General features: G+C 42.0%; 1 protein-coding gene across 5 annotated transcripts in view; it reads left to right on the top strand.

Moving 5' to 3' along the window:
• The first annotated feature begins 1,034 nt into the window (after nucleotides 1-1,034).
• LOC112564521 (rap guanine nucleotide exchange factor 4-like) overlaps nucleotides 1,035-26,442 on the top strand; it is a 46,742-nt gene continuing 21,334 nt past the window's right edge. For 2 of the 5 annotated variants that reach the window (XM_025239382.1, XM_025239383.1), the window contains exons 1-5: nucleotides 1,035-1,925; nucleotides 11,024-11,166; nucleotides 13,812-13,909; nucleotides 14,296-14,487; nucleotides 26,323-26,383. In XM_025239382.1, the coding sequence (XP_025095167.1) occupies nucleotides 1,798-1,925; nucleotides 11,024-11,166; nucleotides 13,812-13,909; nucleotides 14,296-14,487; nucleotides 26,323-26,383 (622 nt within the window). In that variant the 5' untranslated portion in view covers nucleotides 1,035-1,797. Of the gene's footprint in view, nucleotides 1,926-11,023; nucleotides 11,167-13,811; nucleotides 13,914-14,295; nucleotides 14,488-19,375; nucleotides 19,662-26,322; nucleotides 26,384-26,442 lie in introns of those variants that run through there. The other 3 variants (XM_025239385.1, XM_025239387.1, XM_025239386.1) reach the window with 3 other exon arrangements.

Here is a 26,442-nt window from a genome sequence, read left to right on the forward strand (position 1 = left end):
TTTGTATTTGTATTTTGTTGTATTTATATCTCTGTCACTGAACACCGTTGCGCTAAATTTTTTTTTCAGGGTTAGCATTGTCACTGACAAATAAATATTAAAGATGGTTTCTTTTTTTCTGTGAATTGCATTAATGTATCTTGCACATGTTTGACTCCTGTATGCTTGCCTACCTGCATGCGAATACTAATAGATTAAATAACCAGTTATAAGTGTGTATACACAAACGCTTGCCAAGAGACGGAGTAACCGTTCATTTTTCCCTTCGTGACACTCTCGCGCATGTTTATATCTCCTATCCTCCCCCTTACCTCTCCCCACTCCTCGCATCCCCCTCGCAAACAGATATCGGATTAGCTTCTCCTCTCGCGAAAGCTATCAATATTTTGGTCAATGCTGAAAGTCCACAGGTGGCGTTTTCAACAAGTCATTTACTCCTCCTCCAGGCAATCACATCTCTTTTTTTCCCTATCTTCACTTGAAATGTCATTTGTTGTCCCAGCTATCTCTATTATTTCTCATCAAACATGATTATCTCCGCCTATGCTGTCAGCCTACCCACGAACCTCAACGTATCAGCGCCTCAGCTTGGGGTCATTATCACTGGTTTGTATGCAGCATTCCTCCTCTCCTGGGGTGTTTTTCCCTCTCCCCTCTCTGTTGCTTCGTCACCCTTTTCCTGTTTTCATTTTCAGGAATATTTTTTATCATTTCCCGTTATTTTTAAATCGTTATTCTCAAAGAAGGGAAACATCTAAATACATAAATCAACACGAAAATAGTTTGTTGTGATCTACTGTTTTAAAAAAAAACAACTAAAGTACACATTTGAGTGAGACAGACATTTTAATTCAAAAGGTTTTGTTATGAAGATGAAGTGGTACTAAAAGAAAATCGTTTCACTGCAGTATAAATAAACTTCTCCGAAATACAGTTGTCAGTTGTTAGGTTAGGTAGGCAGGTGGATATCTACCTGCATACTGTTGAGGCCACTTAGCTGAGTGGCTGTGTGAAATTTGAGGAAACGTGTTGAGTGATTGTGTAGGTAAGAGACAGAGAGATGGAGAGAAAGAGCAACACATAGACAGACATAGACAAATACTGAGTCTATTAAGTGCACATCATCTCTGTAGACAGCAGAAGTGGTCGGACAAACACTTGCTGTAATATCCAACCTCTACTGTGTGTAGCACCCGCTGTGCACGAGCCACCCAGACCCGAGCTGAGAGTCACACCAGCGCAGCAGCTGTCGCGTCTGTGGCCGCTAATCCACCTTAGGAGAGAGATCGATCGCTTTGGTCACAGATGTTAGAACCCGCTCCCGCACCCCACTCCCTGCCACACTGTCCAGTAGCGCGCGCAGTCGTCTGCCTCCAAGTGGGGAGGAGGTTCGCCTGCTTCCACTCTCGCCGCCAGCGCCTCCTGCTGTGCAACAAGGGCTTTTAAACTGGAGAGAGACTACACCACGGAGAAAACAACGACTTACTCACGCACCTTTAGCGGGATAAAAACACTTGGATGGGAGGTAGTTGCACGAGCTTTACAGCGAGGAGTCGTTGCGACATTACTTAACTGCGGCCGGAAGCTCTGCTTGGCTTTTTTATTTCCAAGCGTCTCGGCAAACCCACACTGCGAATGTACGGGAGCAGACGATAGCGCGTGAGGCGGGAGGCGAGGCGGCAGTTCGAAGCTCATGTTGGATGTAGGGAGCTGTCGCTGTTGTTCAGACCCCGTGAGCCAGGAGAGGGCCAGGTGACAGCTCAGCCACGTGCGCCAGGGACACTGAGATGCGCTCCTATGCAGTCAGGTAGCGACAGCGGCGACAAGGCGGCGGGGAAGAGGAGTGTGGTTCCCCTTCCTGTGAGTGCTGGGCTCAGCAGCAGCAGCAACATGGTTGTCAGTTGGCACGCCAGGCTTGATAAAAGGTGAGTAAGACGAACCTTGGCTACTCCCATCAGACAATCTGCCACCTCTGCATTCTTCCACAATTTCAGCTTCGAGTTGTTTAGTTTCTGTCATTTTCTTGCTAATTATTTCATTAAAAAGTTAATACCTTTGATACCTTTTTATTATAAAAACAATGATAGACATTAGCCAGTAAGTTACATATTAATCAGAATTATAATTACCAATTTAAAATATCGACTGGTTTGTCAAGCAGGAAAGATCTTATCACGTGACGCTTATCTTCCACAACAGCAATCATGCATCTTTTATCATTAGACTTCATCTCCTTTTCTTTCCCGCTTTAATGTTATGTTTCTGACATACTTCTAGTGTAACAGCTGGTAAAACAGACATTAATCTACATGCAACACGCGAACTACACATTCACACACCTGCGCACACACCTGTGGGTACGAAACATGGCGGTATGTGAATACAGAGAAATAAGACTTTATACACACTCGACACACCAGCAAAACATTTTGTTGTGTCAATGTAAAAAGAACCTTTCCTCCTTCCGAGACTTTTTTCTTACCCCTCGCGATCATTTGAATGCAAATTAACAGGTAGGCCAGCTCGCGCTGCAGCGCGCAGGTAGGCGGACAAGAGGTGGGGTAGGGTTCATCTCTAGCTCACAGGTGTCGGATGATCATTGTGAGCCTTGCTAGTCTAACACAACCTATCAACTAACTCTCTAATGTACACATATATATTCTAGAGCTGAATGCTGTAAGGTTCACGAAAAGATTTGACCATAATTCCTAGGACATTAAAAACAACTTCAGAGGCTGACAAAATATACTCACACCACCGATACAAATGTCAGTCTTAACCGTCCTAATCTTCCTTGAAACGTGATCGTGGACAGGTAGCTTTGTCATTATTCATTTCACCTTCAAACCGTTGTAAGCGGAACCTGTGGATGTTTCTGGCACATTACATCGGGAGCAACATTGCATCACGTGACTGCTAGGTACTGTCAGACACACACGAGCTCGCAGGCATGCATAAGCAGAGAAAAGCACATTTAAACTGCTTGATTGAGTTGCCTAAATAAACTTGTTTGTTCTCCCTTCCATTCAAAGCATTCATGCTTAAACAGGGTTTGTCAGGGTTGTTCTGTAAGCACGATCTATCAGAACTCCGCTCTGTATGCTGTCCGTGGTAGCCCCGCCAACAGCCTCTTCATTGTAAACTCGATCCCTCAATCATCCCAGTCTGGCCAGCAAAGGCTGTCTCGAATTCTTTCTTTCGATTACTTTATCTTCATGCTTTTTTATCCTGCTTAACCCTACAGGCATTGTTTACTTCTGTTTCTATTTGCTATCTTGTTCCAGTCATGTCGACTCGTTTCAAGTAAAATCTTTAGACATTCTCTCCCTCTCTCTCTCTCTCAAAGGAACATGTATCTTGCATTATGAGCGCTGTCCTTTTGTTCCTGCATGCTGACATCGATATGATTGTCAAGAGTATTTTCAATTATCTTGTTAATGTGACAGCACCATTATTGCTGTAGTGTGAGCTTTAGGGCGTGCGCGTGTTTCTGTATCGAGAGATTTTTGTGGGTAGGTGGGCGGGTATGGGTGAGAGGATGTAAAGTTTTATTAGTCAGATCATTCTGTAACTGTAATAGTTGTCTGACAGATCTTATAAAAAAATTGAGTTGAATAAAACAAACAAACAAACAAACAAACAAACAAACAAACAAACAAACAAACAAACAACACAGTCAGCCACAACAAAAATAATTGTCTGCTAGCTTGTTATAATACTGATACTGACTATTCTATCCCTTTATTGATTCTTGTATTAAAGGTTTATATTGCTGAAAGTGTATCTGTCTGAGTGGTATCGCTCAATAGATGGAAGTAAGTGATAAAGAAGAGTATACCGATGTGAGTCCCATTTCTTTATTAGCCTGTCTCACCATTAATGTTAAACCCAGCCAGTGCCATTACAGAACCGTTACCTGGAGGTCGCTTCAAAAAAACAATTACCCCTTCTTACCGAGTCCAGTTGCACTAATAACCATCAGGACCATCCAAGTAAAACCTTTTCTCAGTCGATCGGTCTGTGTAAGACCATTTCTTGAAGGTAAACGACTTGAACTCTTCTCCACATTGCATCTTCCTTCCTGTGTGATCTTTGCTGATTGTAGGCTTCCATTTGATGCATGGTATCATTTATGAATAATGAGGAGCAAGGAAGGAGCTCAGGGAAAAGTAGAACGATGAGCATCCAACTGTAAAATCTTTCCATTTAAGCCAAATGTACGATGTCTCTTTTGTCAGTTTGCACTCATTTATCACTTTCATCGGTTTAACGACAGCACTGAAAGCCAGATGTTGCCTGGAGAGCTTGGATTGGTTGAGCCGGAAAGCATCTCTGATTTAATATCCTGAATGCGCTTTTATAAGCTGAGAAGGAGGGAAGAAAGGACAGCATCAGCGATAATCTCTTCACCGTGGATGCCTCTGTCAGCTTCATTTCCTGACTCCTGGTGGCGACTGGAGCAGCTCGCATCGCTTGGCGAGATAAGCACTGGATGCCCTGGGAACCACATCCAGGAAAAGTGGATTTCTGCCTTTCGATGTCACCACTGACACAAGCATTAGTTTCGGTGACAAGCAGTAGGACTTCAAGCCTTACTCGATTGTCATGGTACATAACTCGACTTCTATGCACTCGTCCATTTAATTTTTAGTACCGTGGACTGTCCTTAGCATCCAGAATCTCGGCGAGTTCGGAATTTTCATGCATTTTGTATCCATTTAAAATGATCTTCGTCTCATCTAGTTTGCTAAAATTATTTGCTTTTTAAAAGACTGCTGCCAGTGTCGCCAAACAAAAGCAGACTTTCAAGACTGAAGAGACAGATTTACACCTCGAGGACTTGCTGGTGCCTTCTTGTCTTCATAAGTCTCCTTCTTGCAGCAATCAAAACTTCCAAGGCTTTTCGTCTCAAAAAGAATGAGGCGTTGCAAGAAATTGTAGACTAGAAATAGCCACACATATATATCCACTTGGACATTTGATATGAGCTGGTGTGCTGCTGAGCTGGGTTAGTCGAGCAGCTGCACTACTAGTGTCAGACACGAAACTACTCTCGCCATCTTGTCTTAGTCCAGAGGTTAGGCAGGCAGCAGGTAGGAACACATCAGTTCTCAAAATATCAGAAATTGGGGATAAAGAGTTGCATGTCTTTGTTGTATATATGGGTAATGGATGGATAATGGGAAGGTCCTTAAAAGTACTTACCTTTTGTTTTGCTTTAAACTGCTTTAAATTGCTTACAACAATGAAAGCAGGGTATACTAAATTACTGATATTTAGCTAAAGGACCCGTAGTCTGATAACCACAGGGCAGTGAATTATGTAAATGGTTCACCGTGTTTAGAGTCCAACCGTCTAGTTCTGCCCCTTTTTACCTCCCATGATAAGGCAGGTGCCACTGTATAGACAGTTTTCATTTCACAGGCCTCAGTGAGACTCGGATGTCTGCTCCTAAGTGTGATTGATCACTATCAAACTTGCAAGACAGATTCTAAGCGATTCTTTCAAAGCTGTTTGACCCTCCCCAGCTCTTGTTGCAAGTCTCTAGTATCCTGTCATTCTCGCTTCATTCATTGTTGATTTACCAAATGATGTTCACTTGTAACGAAGTCCGTTGAGCCGTTACAGTACTGAGTGAACGTACATCAAGATAACAACTGTTACCTTCTTGTCACTTTAACATGTCCGTATAAAGAATCCTAACATTGTGATTTGTTCTCATTGACAAACTGTTGCTCTTCATTATGATTCAGTCTTGACAGTTTGTCAATATGTTTAGAGGACATCGTTGAGAACAACTTTTAAAAAAATATTTTCAGTCAAGTAGTGGGAGAGGTAAATCACTGCTTTTTCCAAACCATTCGATCCGTCAATATCAGGTTTTTTTTTAATTTCTGAAAGCTCAAAATCTGAAAATAGAAGTCCTGTGTTCATATGTCACATTGGTGGTCTGTAGCAAGTGGCACGTGTGTTGCCCTCAACAGGATCAGTGTCGACTTTGAAAACGAGTGTGTTCGCACTCGCACGTGTTTGAGAGACCACCCTGCACGCTTAAACTCTTTCTGTGAGGCAGCAGCGAGGGCACTCAAGCTTGTGTGTGTGTTTTTCTTTTTTTCTTTTTTTTTTTTTTTAGAAATCCGGAGAAAAACTCACAGAGCTGCGTTTGTCCATCTTCACGTCCGTATGTTCCATACAAACTCTGACCACACACATATGTAATCCCTGCTCTTTCTTGTGTTTGTCGTGGCCTCTCTTTTTTCGCAGCAGTTTGAGGGAACCAAAATCAACTCCGTGCCGTTTTCCTCCCTGGCCATCCGTTGTTTGTCAGCAAAGTGACAAGAAGTCTCCCCCAAACAGATCAGTTTGCTCGCAACACACGGTGCTCAAATCGAAGTGCCAGAAAGGAAGGGAGGATACTGCGGGAGGCGGTGGGGGATGGGGATAGTGAATGAGGTGGAGGGTGCGGAGCAGGGGATGGGGAGGCAAGAGAGGGTTCGTTTATGTCCCCTACTCACCCATTTATCAAAACGCTTTAGACGAATCAGACATTGCGATAGGAAAGGGTCGAGACAAAGGAAGCTTACTCCTGGCATATACACTATATTTTGTCGTCTGCGGGCTTCTTTTCTTCTGACCACAGTCACGACCTGAAGGGAAATTTATCTGTGGAAGTCAGATTGACTATAATCATCTTACAGCCGGGTCATAGTAATGCAAGAGTAATGAGGATTGCATTTGGATGGGAAGAGAGGGTGGGCTAGTGGTCTTAGATACCAGGAACAATAATTACAGTCTAATATATGACCTTCTAATGTACACTAATTGTAAAAAAAACAATGGTTTACTACTACTAATGGACTTTGAAAAAGCGTTCCACAGTATATCTTGGTCATTTATTGATAACATACTAAACTTCTTACATTTTTGACCTGATTTGAGACAATGGATACACACTTTCTATTCAGACATATCCTCATTCATGTAGCCTCCCATCCTCTCTTTCTCCATGTCTTTTCATTCTACCCCCACGTTTACCTCTGTTTCTCCTGTACTGAATGAATGTGTTTTTAGAATGAAAAGTGTCTTTGAATGACAAGTCTGTGGTATAGTAGTAATGTAATACTGAGTATTGTATTTACTGAAGTAAAAAAAAAAGTTACCCGTTTGATTTTGTGATACGTTTTGTCTTAGTTGCAATAATGAAATGGGAAATTGATTAGCAGAATGAGGGATGGACGGGCAAAGTATCAGAAAAGCTGAGCGAGAACACACCCACACTCACAGAGAGATCAGAGAGAGCGGGCAGCCATCTGAAGTCTCACAAGAAAGTAATAGCGCCCTCTGGTGTGGTCTTAACACTTATTTCGAGACCCTCTGACAAAGTAAGCTTTCCCAACACCAACCCAAGCTAATGTTTCCCATAGCATCATTTGTTTCTGACTTAGCCTTTGCTTTTCGGATCTTTTGGTCCTCTCCGCGGACTATTTTTTCTTGTATCGCGGTGTGCAGTGGCACAGCCCCTTTCAAGGGCCGGTATTTTGCTGCCCTTTAATGGAGTCTTTTGTGCGCAGGAAGCTCCGTTACTCGATGTCAGGTCAGAAGCAGGAGTCGCCTTGGGGAAGCCAGTCACTTCCCATTCTCTATGCTTGGTCCATCCTCTTCGGCTGGGTCTCAGGGAAGAGGTCCGAGAAGACAGCCTGTCGCTGGGGAAAGCGTCAAAATTGAGTTTAAAGCCACAAACAGCGGAGACCCCGAGTGAAAACAGATACAGTTTAAGGCATTTTGTGTTGAAGATGTACACAGATGTACACACAGATGTACACACCCACACGAACCAGCTTGTACTTTCACTCCACATACCGTGTCACTGATCGATCGATTGGCCAATCAATCAAACAAGCAATCAATGGAGATCAAGTCATAAGCAGTGGAATGCGTTTGCTGCACTGTCCTTCGCATTTGGCTTGAGAGAACCTTTGTCCTTTTAATATTCTTATGATCAGTTGGACTTTTGACCCTGACTTTTGAGATCAGTTGGAGAGCATAAGTGATGCGTGCATCAGAGGGATGCATCAGCATACTGATTGGTATTTAATTTAAAAAAAAAACTTCCATAAAGAGGAGATTTTGTGTGAAAAATGTTCGGCTGAATGTGGGCGGAGAAAGATAATCCAGACAAAGCTTCCTAATTAAAGTTTGGCAGCCCTGTTAACAGGAATTTTATAGAGATCGTGCCAACGACTAAATTTGAAATTAGGACTTCCCGATCCTCTGTGTCATGGCGACAAGAGAGAAAGAGAGTTTGGACTTGGGGCTACTGCACCTCCCAGCCGTGAGGGTCAACAAAAAGTTATGTTCTGTGTGTGTGTGTGTGTGTGTGTTCTCACATAACTATATATTCTGTTGGTGTTGCTAGTGAGAATAAGAGTAAACAGAAACATACAAACTACATAACAGGACAATATTGCTTTCTTCCCTTGGTGCTAGTATTTTCCGTTAGTCACATCAACGACAAACGTAAACAATAAAGCAGATGGCAGTTGACATCGGCAACATTTGTTGTCCCAACATCACTGGAATTTCTCCCCAAGGGATGATTTGAATGCGTTCTGCCGTTAATGCACGAACGTTGTCGATGCTTTATCTTAAAACACTCAGTATTCGCAGACCATGTTGGGATACATGGTACAAGGAAAGGTGGCAAGCGGTCTGATCACGTGACATTGCTCTTAGCCAATCGCTGCATGCAAGTACACCCTGAGCCCTGCAAATAACGTTTACTCTAGTACAATAGAATTATTTGTTCTGAGACAATATTTTAAACCTTTCAAGGGCTGGAAACTAGTCCCGCAACAGAGTCGAGATGGTAAATGCCGACTGAATTTTTTCGGATGTCATAGGCACGCGATGTTTGATGTTACTAATTAACGCCATTATGACAAATTAGAATATATACTGACATTAGAGCCTATGGAGAGATCGTGGCTGCTGGCAGCAAATAGTAGGATGAAGGAGTAATTAGGTCTGGCTGTGCACACGGCAACATTTGCTCCTCACTCAGCTTTTCTATTCCTCTGTAGATGCTTTACTTGTCATTTTTCTGCAAGTCGTGTCAACGCTGAGGGAGATTTAATGTACTTTTTTCCATAACAACAAATGTGCTGAGTGAAGTATGTTATTCTTTACTCAACGTGTTCCTCCAAAATCGTTCCTCTTCATTTTGCCCCCTGCACGCGTGGGTGCGCCTTCGTAATGGACTAGCAAAAGCTGGCTGGACGTGGAGGAAGGGATCTCCTCCCTCATTCCCTTATTCCCACCCCCTTCTCTATTCCACACACACCACCACGACCCCCTGGACCAAAAACACAGAAAGCTAGTGTTCATTATTTGTATTTTGCATTGTCAGTTGTCAGCTGGATAAAGCTTCTCTCACCGGTAGACAGAGAAATGGAGAAGGAGTTTGAGGGATTAATTGAAGATGCATAATTTTTCATGAAGAAGGCCGGGTAAAGCAGATTGATGACTCAGTATAACTATACTACCATTAACAGAAACCCAATACAAAATGGCATGCTAGTGTGGCGTCCATAAAAAGGGACAGGGAGAAAAATGAAAGCCATTAAAATGCAGTTACAAGATAATTGACCAAGTATCGAGAACATGGAAGGCGTGTGTCCACGCAGCCCGGGTGCACGTGCCAACGCGTTAAACAAGTTCTCGCTTCAGTGTCTTATCCTAATAGAAATGCTCAGCCTTGCTTCCTCGACAAATGAATGCAAACTACCGAGAATCGTGTTTCTCCTGTCGATACAGGGACTGGTAGTTCCCAGGCAGCCATGGAGTTTGGATGGGTGCAAAGATCTTAGCTTCTCCTCCACAACATTTTATGAAAGACAGACGATTTAGTGCTTCCCCGACTAGGGCATATTAGCCTCAGTTTATCAGCTACATTATTTTTATTATCATAGAAAACATTCGGCTTGAGCAGTTCATTGGACTGTCCTAAAGGCATCAAATCGATGGACTACTTTACAGTGGAGTTCCTAATGGCATGTTAACATCGATCACATGAAGAAAAATATTTTCCTATCACCAATGTCTTTCTTTCTCTCTAAAGTGATTTTTGACTATCTGGTTGTAGTCTGGAAAGTCTTTGCAGAGATTAATAGTCAAATAATTGTTTGTATCACCAGAGGAACCTCATATGAAGACGACTGTTCGTTCTTGTCTTCTGTCCCCGACTTGACCCGTCAGCTGCACCGCGAGGTTAGGCAAGGGCGCCAGGGTGGGTACGTTCGGCTGCTCAGAGACAAAAAATTGTTAACAAGCTGAGAGTTTCAGATCGATATTCAGGATGGCGAAATCGACCGACCCAAAAGAAGGAAATAATAGTTTGCTGGAAACGCTGGCTGTCAACTGGCCTAAAGAAAAAAAAAAATGTCATATTGAGTCGGTCTTAACCTTTGACATAGTCTGAGGCCTGCATTTCCATGGAAGTCTGAGGCGAAAACTTTCCTTCGCCTATAAAACTTTCAAGAGTGGGGAGAACCATGCAATATAACGAGTAGATATATCAGATATTTAAATCAGCATGTGAGAATTTTCATCCATAACTTCTTTACCAGATTCGTCTCCTAAATGAAAGACACCATGTTGGATTGTCTTTGGTCGCTTTACGAACGAGATGCAATAGTCATCTGTATCTCTCTGTTTATGGTGAAAAACAATTGTAAAGTTTAAATTCAATGTAAAATGACATTCCCGAAGTATTTGCTGGGCACTGATGATATGGCAAAGCTAATGAAAGTACGATTTCAGAAAGATAGCTTCACATTAAGTCGGAATTGCTGGGGAAAGAAATTTAGCTGGATTGTAGTTTCAAAAATGATTGCTTTATTCCATTGCAAAACCTTTCTGTTCATTTTCCCATTAATTTTTTTTATTTTTTACCTTCGTCAAATTTTGATATCTGAGATTATCTATTTCTTACAGAGGGCTGATCTTGTCCGTTTGTCTTTTGCAGGCCGAGTGAACGAACAGCAGAAGATCTTGATGTGATCCACAGCAAACTAAAGGAGCTCAAAGTCCTGGAGAAGTTCCACCCATTCCTGCTTCAGCAGCTCTGCTATTATGGATTTTATGAATGCCTAGAAAAAGGCATTACATGTAAGCTGAAACTTTCAGCTGCTTTCTTTGCCATGTCGTTTAAGTGGAAGCTGATCCTGTTTTGTTCAGTAAATGTTCCGGTGAATTATTTTGCACGGTAGAATCTTAATCCCTAACGGCTTTTAAAAACGTCTTTTCCAGCAGGCACCAAATGGCATCTAACTGATTTAATGTCCCTTGGAGTGCGGCCTCCCGTTAGACACATTAGCTTCTTGATACTTACAGCGCTGATAGGTTATTCCGGCGGGACAAGCCTAGAATTTTAATTCTTCCAGGGTTTTTTTTCTCATTCTTGTGTTACTTTTTGTTTGTCCTGATTTCTTCAGTCCTCTTTTCTTTCTTCTTTCTTTCTTTCTTTCTTTCTTTCTTTCTTTCTTCTTTCTTTCTTTCTTTCTTTCTTTCTTTCTTTCTTTCTTATCACCATTCATTTGATATGATTTATTGCTTTTATTTTTCTATTTACTTTCCTTACGTGCTTTGTTCATTATCATTGTACTGCACTGAAATGTACATCGTAAGGGTCAAATCTGTTTTCAAAAACGATAATCAGCTGAATAATTACAATTATTATTACAGTAGATTAATAGTTTATTTTTTCTATTTTGAACGCGCTTCTCATAATAGTATTTCTCAAAATCTTGGGGTTATTTAATTGAGTAGAAATACTGGATACTCTTTTTATTTTTAGTTTACTGTAGCTCGTTTGTATGTACCTGTAGGTGTTGGATTTCATGTTGACAAAGTTTTACAAACTGGTATCAGGCAAGTCCTTATTTGTCATCATTTCACAGAAGGAATGTGTAAATAAACTGTTTGGTCAGCTGACACCTAATCTGGCACATCTTATAGTGAACAAATACCTGGTGAAATAGTCCACCATGTTTTTTAATTCCCTGTCGTCAAGACACAATCCAACTCCGATTCAAAATCAACAATTGAGACCAATGTTTGAGCCAACCACAGCGACCTCTCGCGGATGCTCCCAGTACTCCCATGACATTTCCAGAAATGATTGCTTGGTGGCATCGACCACCTCCTGGACACACAGAAGTCTGCGGACTGGAAGACCGAATCACCAATGCCTTCATGAATGTACTCCTCATATACTTGTATATTTTAGAAACGTTTGAACCACAGCTTCCCTAGTTTGCCTCCCTTCCTTTTCGTTTTTAGAAACTTTTCTTTCGTCGAGTAATGGATTGCTGTAGCTCAGATTACTTTATCGATTATAATACCAAAAAAGATTGACATCGAAGGGCTTTGTTGGTACGGCCAAGCCAGGTGTCAAACTAATGTAAATTAATACTTTATAGATAAATATTGTGTTGAAGCATCGTCGATGAAAATTGTGGACATGAAAAACAAATCGACTAGTGTGCTGCCCAGGTAACAATAGGAACCAGACTTTGCATGGCATTCATGAAAATATCGCGTGCTGTGTAAGTCAGGTCTCCTCACCGAGCTCTGTCTGATGGCATGTAAGGTCGTCTTTATTATTTCAACAGTTTTAAAGATGACTAAGCTGTTCTGGCAACTCAGTGATGTGGATAAGCTTTACATGTTTGATAGGGGGAATATATTAAAGAACTGAAACAGTTTGAGACAACGAAAGGTTGAAACATTTATTGTTAATGAAGAATACAATACAGAATATTTAAATTCTGAGACAATAATTATCGCCTAGCAATATGGTGGCTAGTAGGCTTCAAGCAGAGCTAGCCAGGTCTGTCCATTAGCTTCGTATCAGTGACAGGTGTTTCACAGTTGTATTCCGTATGTGTCATCTTCTCTCTGAGTATACTTAATATTAAATGAAGTGATTGTTGGCTGTGATGATATTTACCTCGAGGTGCTTTTTTATTTGGCGAGATCATCTTCACTTCTCCCGCACTCATAGGGATTGGCCCTCAGACTTCTATGATTTTCTGTGGATTGACCTATATGCTTGTATATAGGCTATGGTTTTTATTTTGCTTGTTGATGACAAGAATTTCTTCCCATGTTGTGTGATCATTGTCAGTCAGTGCTGTCAGGACACAGGAAGCTTCACACTGTGTCTGAAATGCACGTGCGGTTGTTTTTTTTTTTTGTGCACGTGCACGACATCTAGGAGGCGGAGGAGGAAGATATGTGGGTTAGCGTAAAGAGAGATTTAAAAGAAAGTATAGATAAAAACAGAAATAAAAAAGTCTCCCTTAGCTCACATCCCTCGTGGAAGGTCACTGGAGGGACAAATAACAGGTCTAGTCACCTGCAAACGGGCTGCCGAGACCTGCAACACGAAACTCACGTGAGATGGTGATCGGGACGAGCTGCTGCCTGAGATGGCTGGGAACACCGTCGGCTGGCTGGCCGCGAGCGAGATGGGTGTGCATAGAGAATAGTAATTAGCTTAAAGACAGGGAAGGCAGAGATACATGCATCGTAATTACATCCGTATTGTGCCTCTCTTCCTAAAGAGGAGGAGGAGGAGAGAGAGAGTAGTGTAACCCTATTCGAGAACAAAAATTTAAAAAAAATCCCAGCTCTTTCAAGAGACACAAGACCTTGCTATGTTTGTGTGCCTGAGACAAAGTAACTCGTTTTTCTAGTGTGGCTGTAAGCTTTAAAGGAAAGCTTTGTTGTTATTTATGTGTGTGCTGCAGTGTTTCGACAAGGAGACGTGGGGACCAACTGGTACACGGTGCTCACCGGATCCCTGGCTGTGCTTACATCGGATTCGACAAGGCCAAAAGTGCATCAGGTCGGTAGGTCAATCATTAGTCTCCTCGCTGTGTGTTGTGAGCATGGTGCCAACAATGGCAAAACACAGGAAGCAGTAGTTTGAACGAAGATATAATGACTAACCCCCCATAATCACATGAGGATGCAGCCACAAGCAGAAAACATGGCTTGGATGGCTTAGAGCAGTACAGAAGAAATAGTCTCTCGTTTTCAGTCTCATTATAATTGTAAATTAAAGCCTGGACTTTCAAAGTACACATTTTTATGAAATTATTTTTTTTCTTTATTGTTTTTTCTCTCTTACGTGAGTCTTGATATTTTGTTAGACCTTTTATTAGCAATGGAAGCGTACATGTACATGTGAATGTGTGCTCATACATGTATATACATTAAAATTCCGCACAGGATGGAGTGATGCTGTGCATTGTTGGTCCGGGTACATCGTTTGGCGAGGGGATTTTGACCGGAAAACCGCACAGCGTTACAGTAGTAACCAAGGATACCACCGAGCTGCTGCGCGTGGAACTGAAGGACTTCAAAGTTCTGTGGGAAGTAAGCCGCAACATTGCATCTTCTCCTCTAACTGTATTGAGCAGTGTGAGTAGGACATTTTGTGACCATTGAAGCTGAAACTTTTTCTCTTCTTTGTCTGCTTTCGTAAGATAATATTTGAACATAATATTCTGTTTTGTTTTATTCGCCATCATCACTCAGTCCACGTCGAGTTCAATACTATCCACCCCCATTGCAATCTAGAGGCCCAGGTGTCAAGTTACCTCACCTGCAGTCGCATACGATACCTGACTTGGTTTGTTTTTTTACCTGCCTCTCAGGTCTTTCCTTCCGATCGTTGATGAGTGTCGCGGACAATCAGCTAATCGTGTCCGTGATGAATTCGCTCGTTTCTGCTTCCTCGACATTAGCGGCGCTAACTGCGGGGCCCACGTGACTGCCATTAAAGATTAATGTGTTACACCTGCTATGACGTCAATCGTTGCTTTCTGTCAGCTGCAATTCCCTCGACATCAGCTCACGTGGACACACATCCGCACGCACGCAACTACAAGCGCCGAGTAAACACTTTTCCTCCCTAGCTTCCGGAGGAGAAGGGGTGGGGTAGGACACAATTAATGCATCTTTAGCTGAACAAGGGGAAGAGTTTAACCTACATAAGTCAGATGACTTTTATGGAAATTCGTTGGAAATAAGGTAAAGGTCATCTTCTAACCTTTACAAGGTGGGGGTGAGGTGTTGGAGAACTCATTTTTTTTTAAGGGGCAAGCTTTTGATGAGGGCGGTCTCCCATCTGTTCTCCCTCGCTGCCTTACTTCCCTCAACCCTCTATGGAGTCGGGTACCTATTTCTGGCAGTTGCATTCTGTGGGCAGAGTGTGGTGAACCTCACGAGAATTGAATGATGCGCCTATGAATTAGGACGCCCTTTCTCTCACCACTTGGCTCACCGCTTTCTGAAAATGTAATATAAGTTAAGAACTTCCGTTTGAAAAGAATTTCCAAATAAGTCACCAGCGATCCTTCGAAAGTGTCTTAAATTTCTTAAGAGGCCTAACTGGACAGATGTGACCTGCCATCACAAAACGAGTCCCAACTCGCACACAGGACCGGACAGGTGATTAGAGTTCACTTTGCGCAGTTGAACTTTTTTGTGAACATGAATTCTATGGTCATTAAACTAACAGAAATATATGCTGTTGTGTTAAAATAGGAATGAAAAATGATATTAAAATATATTTTAATCAAGCTATCCCTGGGTGATCAGTCTTGATTTCAGTAGGAAAATGGCGAAATTCAAGCGCTATTACCATATCCCTGTCAGGTCTCCATCATAGTATATCATACTATTAAAGTGCTGCGTAAAGCGAGAGAAAAACAAACAAACAAACAAAACAAACAAAATATTCTTACTGATGAAGAATTATTTTAATTTTATTCCGACTTATCTTGAAGTCTTCAACATTCAGAACAGTCAAAACTCGACAGATAATTTACAGAATATTAGGAGTAAGATGATACTGCAGATGACTTAGGGAGTGACTTCGATGAAGGAGTGGGAGGTAATACTTTTCAGAGAACAGTGATAGCACTGACAAAAGTGTTAATGCACCAAAAATTATCAATCATTGTCGAATGTGATTGTGTTTAGTATTGTGTGTGGGTGTGTGTGTGTTTGGAGAGCATCATGTAAAATTTGAATATATCCCGCACTTGACAATGTGTTCAGTTATGAAGGCCTTGGACACATAGTTCACGACAGCCACTCAGACTAGCTCGCACCACCATCTCATCCTTACCACAGTCACTGCTGCACGTGTGGCTACCACCCCAACCGTGTTTTTAATGACAAAAAATGTATCAGGTGACAAGAAAATGGCGGGGTATCGAGCACGAGGGTTCCAATATCGCCACAGACCGCGAGGGGCCCGTTTATTCGTACCGACTTGAAGCGACACGGGCGGAAAATTATGTGAGTCAATGAAATCCTGATGGAGGTAATGGGTGGCCATTGATCAGCCTCCTCGCTGCCTTTTGTTCCTGGTCCTCGTGCAGCATCGTGGTGGCCTGTTGTCAGCCGGCGGTGTCGCTTGCTTTAGTCCGCACATTGCAGGCCCTGAGACAAACACAACCCTCCTTGTTTGTTGCTCTGGCTTTCTAACGACTTCGTGAACGATTTCCTTAGAGAAAAAACCGAGCTGACTAGGGCATTAGAACACTCCATCGTTACCTAACATTTAATTGTGTGAGCTCTCCTTTAAACCACATACCCGACCACATGCCCTTTACTCTACAAGGCATTAAAAGTCACTGAAGAGGACCTTCATCCACAGAAATACATCCATATCTTTGTCTTTTCTTGCAATTGTTCGAAGATTTTAAAGACTACATAAATTAATAACATCATCTATAAAACTACTGTGTAATTATATCTCTTGGCTTTAGCTATTGGACCCAACTTTTCTCCAAAGTTTCTCAAACCCTTACTTTGAGACTTGCCTCACATGCTGTACACAATGTACTCTATGTTTCCTGCTAAACCTAGGAAGTGATATTGTGCTTGTGCTTGTGCTCGTTAATAAACAAGGCAAAACTTCGAGACATCCAAGGTATTGGCCATCAGCTGCTCGGTTGCCCAGAAAATGAACAGTCCTCACAAATGCTTTTTTTTCGTTAAATAGCAGACCAACTGCCGAGATAAGTGTTTTGCAACCTGCGGTACTGCTCATGCTCTAAGTGGAGTTGAGTAAACTGGTCTTTGAGGTGATTGCGACAGAGGCCTGAATGCTAGGATCCCTGAGTGAGCGAACTTGAAGGCTTTGCCATATGGAGCTTGTCTGGAGCCCCATTCCCCTCTTATCTGTCACTCTTGCCTTATCGGAGCTTCTGGCTGGGCGTCATGGCGTGGATTGTTCTGAAGAAACAACAGAATACAGAGTTGCTTGTGGCGTCGTCATCGCTACGCAAAACATCCCTCGACTAGTCACCTCCGAGTGGTCGAGCAGATGTTGGAACCTTGACACACGGATCCCAGATGATAACATCGCCATCGTTGGTGACGGTAGCGCTGAAGATTATAGTTTGGAGTTCTGAAGTTAGTTACACGGTGATAACTTGCCAAAAAATCTCTCCAGCCAGCCAGCCAGCTAGCCATCCAACCAAGCAGCCATCCAACCAAGCAGCCATCCAACCAAGCAGCCATCCATCCAACCAACCATCCAACCAACCAACCCAACCACACCCGCCCCAACAAACAAACAAACAAACAAACAAACAAACAAACAAACAAACAAACAAAATCCGGAAGAAAGAAAAGAAAAAAAAGAGAGCTCCACAACCTTCAGGAACCCGCAGTTAGAAAGCAGTTTCATATACAACCTGGGGTAAAACAATATCAACCAATCTAGACATTGCTTGGTAACTAAGGCGACAAGACGCTTGCCCTTGTTTTTGTCATCCATTTTCCTCGAGACAACAACTTACCTTCGCTTCATAAGTTTGGGTCCAAACAGTTACAAACAGTTTCTGCGCGGTCCTCTTTCCATGTTCGAGAGCTTGTTTGCTTAGTAAACAAAGCGCTGCTACTCCGTGTCAACAGCGAAGTAGTGGTGTCCCGTTTCCACTACCATTCCGACGACAACGTCGACAAACGTCCGGGACAACTGTGCACATCAGTAGTCTTCTCCCTTTCCCCCGCTCTTCAGCGTATAGAGTTTACACGCTTGAGTCGCTATTAACGAGCTGATCGACCGGTTGGATAAACATTTGCAAAATTAGCGCGGATATTTCATCGATTGATACCTAATAGCAGCTCCTATTTGGATAAGAAAAAAAAATCACTTTTATTTTCTATCCAATAAACACCAGAGTTAACGATGATCCACACGAGAGAACACGAAAACCAGGGCATCCAACGACGATCAGTTAGCCAGCCTTGCCTGGTATTATGATCGCTTTGTAACACGCCCTTCAATAACAATTATAATATAGACATTTTTATTTTTCGTTGTAGTTTTCTATTGCCAGATTATCGTTACACTGTATAATTGCAGTTTCACTATAAACATTCATGGCTACTGCTCTTTTGGACAATAGAAAAAGACAGACAACACAATAAACAGTCTTGAAAAGAAAAATAAAGAAATAAGTCTTTGACCGTTTGATAGGGCAAGCAAAGTGTGTATTGTGATTGGATATAAAAGTGGATTTATGTGTCATTAACTCAAGCATACAACTCAGCATGTAAATGCTAGTATTTGCTCTGGAGGAAGTTAAATATATTGAGTATTTGTTCAGAAACTTTCGATCAAAAGTAGGGTCAGAGCCCTCCACTATAAAGAATGACACGACCTGTGGGGTACAGTTTGTTTTCTTCTTGCAATTACTTTCTCTACACACAAAATACTGTGAGCTGAAGTGTCCCAATCATTCACGAGGTCCGATTCTTTTGTTGCGGTTGGCTGCACGCAGACCTTTGTGACTTAAAGCTGAGTCCTACATGCGAGTTGAGCCCCTATTGCTGCATGTGTGGTCGTGTCCACAGGGAATTGGAGGGAATTCTTTGAAGATGTCGAGCTCCGACGAGGTGAGGCAGCACTCAGATAGCCTGTCACATGTTTGTGCGACCATCCACCTCGCCTTGACAGAAGCTTAGCTGCTGGTGTAGTCATAGCAGCAGCCATAGTAGCTGACCTTTAAGGAAGAAAGTGCTGGCTGTTTGTGATATCTCATATCGCTGGTTGTTTTTGGAGTCACCAGGATTGGTATTTGTGTTTTATTTGTGATTCGTTGGCTCCCTGTGATACAGTCATCGTTGCCGCGTCTCCAGTTGATGACATTCTGCTACTTAGCCACTTGTGGTTGTCGGTGAAACAATAACAACCTGATGTTGAGCCACTCGCACTTTTTGGACATGCAGGCAGCTTGCATTGAAGAGGACGCAGCTGGGTCGTTCACCTCACACAAATCAATCTTAAAATAGACCTTGTTTCTCCCTCTTGGCCACATCCTCTCTTGGCCTCATTACCTCGCGTTTCCGTATGCGCAAGCCAGATGGCTAAAAACAGCCAACTGACGGATATACGCACGCTATATTCGATTGGTCTGCGTGTAGAAAACAGCAGCCAACACTTCGTTCGTAACACCATTCTCAGAATGGCGAGAAAAAAAGCACGTCACAGCGGGCAGCTGCACGAGCGCCGTGCGTCACATTGTCAGCTCGGCAGAGCTGCAGGTCACACCATGGGCTGCCAACTGCAGGTAAGCGCGCATGGTTCTCAAGATTATTTTTCCTTTGCGGAAGGTGTGGACAGAATAAGCTAGTGACAAATCTTGTCCTCAGAAATATTGTCGCAAGCCGTAGATGAATAAGTCCGGTCTTTGGATTGGCTGCTTCGCATCATTTTTTTTTAATCTTCTGCGCAGCCAGGAACGCGCAGGAGGTCGTAGGGTGGATCTGACAGTAGCATCTCGCAGACCGCAATGCGCATGCGCTGTTTGATGTTCATAGCATGATGGTCGCCAATGTCTATTTGACCAGTTTCTGTATTTTACAATTTCTTTCACCGAGGTCACGTGTCTTACAAGACGACACCGATCATCAGATTTCAGGTACTCAGTGACCGTCAGATGTTTATACAATATTCACATTTTTAGCTTATTTGTTCAGAAGATGAACAATACTGTGAACAGCTGGAACAACACACCGAGCTGGATGGATAACACACAGTCTATGGAGTGAAGAGGATGAGAAATCTTGCAAGTTTCTCGCACTTTTTATTAAAAAAAGTGGGACTTCGCTTTGTGGTTATGTTAAGTCAGATCGAAAGTTGTATGTCAGTCTATGTTGCTTGTCGCCTCATGAAACTCCAGGCGGCACGCGCTCTCTCGCCTCATCCGGAAGTAGGCGTAACCATTTCTAGACTGTAATGATCGTACTTGAAGCTTTTTTCTACGACCGGATGTCACTTAAAATACAAAGCACTTGGAACTGGGTAAGAAATCCATCTGCGCTGATAAAGCAGAAGGCAGCCTTCTGTGTGGAGAGGTAGAGGGAGTGTACTCCCGATGCTGGCCATTACACGTTAAGATGTATACCTTACAAACATTCAAGATGTATACCTTACAAACATTCAAGATGTATACCTTACAAACATTCAAACCTGTTGAAATCTGTCTTTTGTCAATTATTTTACCTCTTGAAACTCCTCCAATGGGGGAGTGTGAAAACCATAACGAAGAGACAGCTAGCATCTGTCTGTGGATATCACAAAATGACTATTTTCAAAGAGATAGCGAATGTCCAAAGTAGGACTGGCAGAATTTGTTTTATATAATTCCTGAATGGGAGATTTGTGAAAATTTGTTTCGTGTGAAAATTATCTTTCATTGAACGCTGGACATGGAGTAGACATGACTCATCTAACATACTATCAGACATTGAAATATCTATAAGCTAAAGTGCTAATAATGATAAAAGCGTTCTGTTACTTCAGAACCGAAAAAAATTAAAAAGAATTAGAGGAGAAGAAGGAAAAAAATGAATGTGAAGAAGAGAACGTGTGAAAAAACAATCAGAGAAGAGATTTGCATTTATTTTTGGATGGTTAGTACTATCAGTGCCCCGTGTTTCAAACATATTTCAATTCGCTAACAGTGCTCTATAACACAAATAACAACACTTTTCACAATCATCCTTAACAATAGAATGTGAAATATTTATCAATATTTATCAAATCCGTCTTTTATTTGCGACCTGCTCTCTCATGCACCGGTAGCCATTCATTCCTGGATGACTTGTTGATTCTAGAGTAGCTAAAAACAACAGCAACAACAGAATCACTTTCCTCTTGTTCAGTCACTGCTGCAAGAGGAGGAAGTCTTTGAGAAGAAGAGGAGGCTTGGTCTTGCAGAGAAGCCTGCATCATGGCAGCCTATTGGCGGGCTGCAGCAGTCCCAGTGGGGGGGGCAGCACATGTATGTGAAAATGTCAGCTGTGCCATCGCGAGGCGCTAGTCTCTCGGCCCATTTCTCATCTACAGTCAACTTCCAGGTCTTCCATCCTCAGCACTAGCTGCAAGAACGGCTTGCCCTCATCCCGATGTATGGGCTTATAATTGCATCCTGTCTGCTGGCAAATCAGCTCCCAAAAGTTCGCCTCAAAAAAGAAAAAGAAAGTTGAGCGCGGCTTTATCAAATAATCGATCACGTGGCCTGAGTTTTGCTGGTCGACTGCACAGAGAACCTCCGCTGGGGTCCTGCTTCTCCGCGGGGCCCTCCTCAGGAGTACGTTTCTGGCCTAATAATGGCAGAAACCCTTGGCTTGAATTTTCATGGAAATGAGCTGTGCTTAGTAGGTTTATTTTGAACAAAGCGAATGTGGACGACTGGTTTATTCTTTGTATCCCGGGTGCTTCGTGACTACTCTGTTTTGTCTATTAAGCACTTCATTGATATTCTATTGCATTCTTTCCTTAGAGTATACTTGTTTATTCCGTACCTTTCTCCCTTTATTTCTTTGACTTTTTGTTTGTGCATCACATTTTTGGTCCTTCTCTTGAAATCTTTTCTCGCGTTTTTCTATGTTCTCTCTCTTTAAATATATACATGTGCATGTATATATATATGCGCGCGCGCCTGTTTGTGTATGAATGATGATGAACATCGAGGCAGGACTATTTATGTGGCTGGGGATTTATTCGCTCAATTCTTTTATAAAGTATTTGTTAATGTCATCGTAAAAATCTTAACATCATTTCAGCTTGTAAGTGATCATTGGACTGTAAACATCCAAGCAATCATTTGTCCCGTGCACTTCGGTCGCACTCTGATGGGAGAAAAGACTTTCTTTATTCGCCCGCTTTTCCTCCCACAAGCACCATCAGCCATCTTTTCTTCGCGATCCAGTCTATCCGCGGATAGTTTACGCCAGACCTGTTCTCTGTCGCATTTCTTTCCGATTTCGCCCACTTAAGCGCCTATGGGTTGAGTTATAGTGAAAGGTGTAACATAATATCTTTTAGATAGTGTTATTTGCATGTCCCCTAATACTCTGGCTGTTATAAAAGACATTTCACCGAGGCTAAGTATAGCTGCTAGCGATAAGCTCTCGTTTGAAGAAGTTTAGCAATGAGTTTGCAAGTGACGAGCGAGGGTGTTGATGAGTCAGATAACTTGTTTGAATGAACATTCCTTATAAGGAAATGAGAAAACAAAAGAAAGACCAATAAGAAAATTACAACACTACTGATGAACACAAATATAATCTTGATACTGCCCACGTGATTCGCTCATGTCTGTGTACATGATAAACTCATGCTCCACGCATCTTCAGTCCATCCAGTGGCTGGAGAATGTCTCCTTCCTACTCAGCAGCTATTCAGTAAAACTACTTTCTCAGGGGGAGGAGAGAATCTCAACATTCCACATGCTGTGCCCTAGACACGGCGAACCACTTACGTTCACTGACCCTGCGGCCAAAGGTTATAGGAACTGTGGAGGAAGGGTGCAGGCACGGAAACACCGAGAAGCTTTCTTGTCGCTTACTAAGCTGATAAAACTTTCAATAAGAAATCACTGTCCAGAACGGGTCAGGTGACTAATGTCGGCGGAGGCCTTCCCACAGCTGATATCGTCCGGTGCAGCGATCGCCGAAGCGTGAAATTACGGGGAGATAACTGCATCTCAAACCTCGATGTGTTTCACATTCAAATTGCTGTTAAGGAATAGACAACTGCGTTCTGGGATTCTTTCTATTGTCTTGTTGTTGTTTTTTTGTGCAAAGTGGGATCTTATTTTTTTTAAATCTCAAAAGGCCGTCTAGACAGCCATGAGCGCACAGGCTCAGACAAAAAACGTTTTTTGCCAAACATTATCTCTTCTCTCTCTCTTATGTTTTTACCACCTACCCACTCATTGCCTAGTCTCTACCCCCTCCACTCTTGTTTTAGCCAGACACTTGAACATAAAGCACAAGACAAATGACAAAATCCATTTCCTGACCTTTTCAAACACACACACACCGCACGTACACACCACACATACACACACATACACACATACTTAATAGTCGAGACGGTTTGGCGGTTGGACACAACGCTACAGAGACAAAGCAAATACACATGCACAGAACACAAGTGTATTTGTACACAGTTCTCGATCGCTTATACTTTTATGATTGGCAGAATAAAGAGGCAAAGACAACTGAACAAGCTAGACCTTAATTACTGAATACGAGATCGGTCATTAATGGAGTTCTGTCACTGACGATTGTCAGCCACTGGTTGGTATTCATCAGACAGTCTCATGCAAGTGAAACCCTCTGTTTCGTCATTTATTGACATTCCCGAGTCTGTTGGTCTGCCTGCCTATCCGTTTCATTCATTCTTTCTTTTACATGCTTGCGATCCTTCATTTTTTTCTTTCCTTGTTTTGTCTTTTTTTTTTTTGGTCATTTCCTACAGTTTTTCCTTTTTTTGTTGGCTCTTTCTTCCGTTCTTATTTCTGTTTCTTAGTTTTGATCCCGCTTCCTTTCCTTTACTTATTTCCAACTATATCTTTTTTGTTACTTATTTGTGAATTTCTACTCTTTGCGTTTAACACACGTAGGAGGAAAAACAGAGGACTTTTGGGGGTTTTGGAAGGTGGGTAGGTGGAGAGAAACAGGTGGGACAAAGAGATGTTTAGAACTTCGTGAAATTACAATTAAGCCTAAAACTCTTTGTGGTGCTCGAATAGCAAATTTCCAAGATAATAAGCATCCCAGAGGCCACAGGTTTAAAAGCTTGTAAAAGCTCACACATTTTTTGTTTAATGTCTGTGCTATTGAAGACATCAATACCTGCTAAAACTCCGCGACACATTTCACAGTGTATACAGAATCCTACTGACATCCTCTCCCATTAGAAGACTTTAGTGACACTTATGTAGGAAACAAAGGAGAGCTTTGTGCACAGACTGTTCTGAAGAGCGTCCCAAGGACGGTAATCCATTATCGACCACGTGAAGGACTAGAGGTAGCATGAAAAGCCGTGTCAGGGGATCTGAACATTCCTGTAGACAAACATCGATTGACTACTGCCATCTCCAAATCCCCGTCCTCTATGTACAGGCGCAGCGGCAGGTATCCATTCATCTCGAAGAAATATCCTTGTTAACAGGAAGTGGGCTTCAGCAGCCATGTCCCGGTGAACCCAGCTCCCTGTGTAATGCACGTAACAGAGATGGGAATCAAAAGGTCTTGTGTGAATTATTAGTACTTCGATTATTTAATATTGGATATATCTATATAATATAATTTCAAAATTGTACGGTGAAATAAAGATTTATGCAAGCTTGTGGACACCCGAGACATCATATGAAATAATACAAATGCAAGTAAAAATATATAATCAGAAATGCTAACTTTCCAGATGGAATCCGTATTCTATGGTGACATTTTTCGTTTTCTGTGTCCAAAATTAGTGGTTGTATAAAAGACTAATCGATTATGAATGAGAATAAGAAAGATGTGCCTTTCATATATGGCTTTTCTGTTGTTCGCAATTCTCCCTTTAAGTTATAAAAAAATCATTTAAGAAAGAGGCCTCCTCTGTAACACCCTTCTTAGCGAGACTTCACGAGGCGGAGAATGTCATCAGCCGGCGTGTGAGATGTTAATTCCACATCGGAACCTCGCACAAATAACATAGTTGTCCCCTTTTTTCTGGGTTCAATATGAGACAATCCAAAAAAAAAAAGAGAAAACTAAAAAGACCTAGGGCAAGTTAAAAAACACTTGCATCTTTAAATCAAAGCTACTGCTGCTAATGCTTTCGAGGTTTTTCGATAATGAAAGAGACTGACCAAACAGACCCTCTCTCTCTATAAATATATCTTTTGTTACAAACCTAAAGGTTAGAGCACTTCAGGAACTCTGAGTTACTCCGACAAACAGGAGCTCTTGCTGAACATTACGGTTTATTAAAATTGTTGTCTGTCTGTGAGTTCAAACATGGTCAGCGAAGCTGTCAATGAAATGTTGTCGTGTGTGTGTGTGTGTGTTAGGGGATAATGCTGAATACAGTTGCGTGTGTTTAAGGAACAGTTTGAAATGAGTGGTTTCGTGGTAACTGAGCAACATGATGGTTAGTCCTCGACATTGTCATTATGTGGAGGTAGAGATATGATACGAAATGCATCAAGAACTTGTGCAACTCACTTCTGAAACATAAGTTTCTTCATATTTTTTTTTTACTGTTTTTTAATGCCCTGGATCAGCATTTTGTTTAGATGTTCTTGATGATGAATCCGCTAGCAACTTACCTTGGCTTCGTGAATACGCACCCTGTGATGTAGCAACAGTACTGTGAAATACATTGTACATAAGACAATCTGATATGTTCGATGCTACAAAACATTCCCATTTTTGGAAGAAGGACGAAACTGTTGCAAAAAGCGAGAGAAAAAGATTTAAATCACGTGATAATCATGTCCAAACTACTCTTAGTCGAACTTGACATGCTACATTGTGTTTCAGATCGATAAATAAAAAAAATTCAAAAAGCTTTTTTTTTGTGTGAACAAATACCACTTAAGATGCAAAGAAACTATTTAAAGACAGAATAATATCTCTCAGAGGTGGCATTTGAAAAGAATGATAAATTTCTTCTCATGCAGAATAATTTTTGCTCTGTTTAACTTTTAAAGATAAAACCCACGCGCATGCGCACGAAGCATGCGGCTCAAAGCAGAGTTCCAACGAATTCTTAATCTCTCGTTTATACTGTCTCAAGTGGCCGGTCAGTGGCGAGAGAAAACTTCTAATGCCCATTTATACTGCCTGCCATTTCAGCCCATCTGAACTTATTAAAGAAATAAGTGTTTTTCATGAGTTTATGTTTATATTCTGACAGCTACTGACGGCATCTTTCTTTGTTCTCAGCGAAACAAGCAGCAGATGGAGAGTGCTGTCACCCCACTAAGTGCCTTACCATGCCTGTCTGGTGAGTTCAGCTTGACACTTTCAACTGAATACTATTTCTTTTTCACTTCTTGCCATTCT

Source organism: Pomacea canaliculata, linkage group LG5 (assembly GCF_003073045.1).
Source record: "Pomacea canaliculata isolate SZHN2017 linkage group LG5, ASM307304v1, whole genome shotgun sequence".
Lineage (NCBI taxonomy): Eukaryota > Metazoa > Mollusca > Gastropoda > Architaenioglossa > Ampullariidae > Pomacea > Pomacea canaliculata.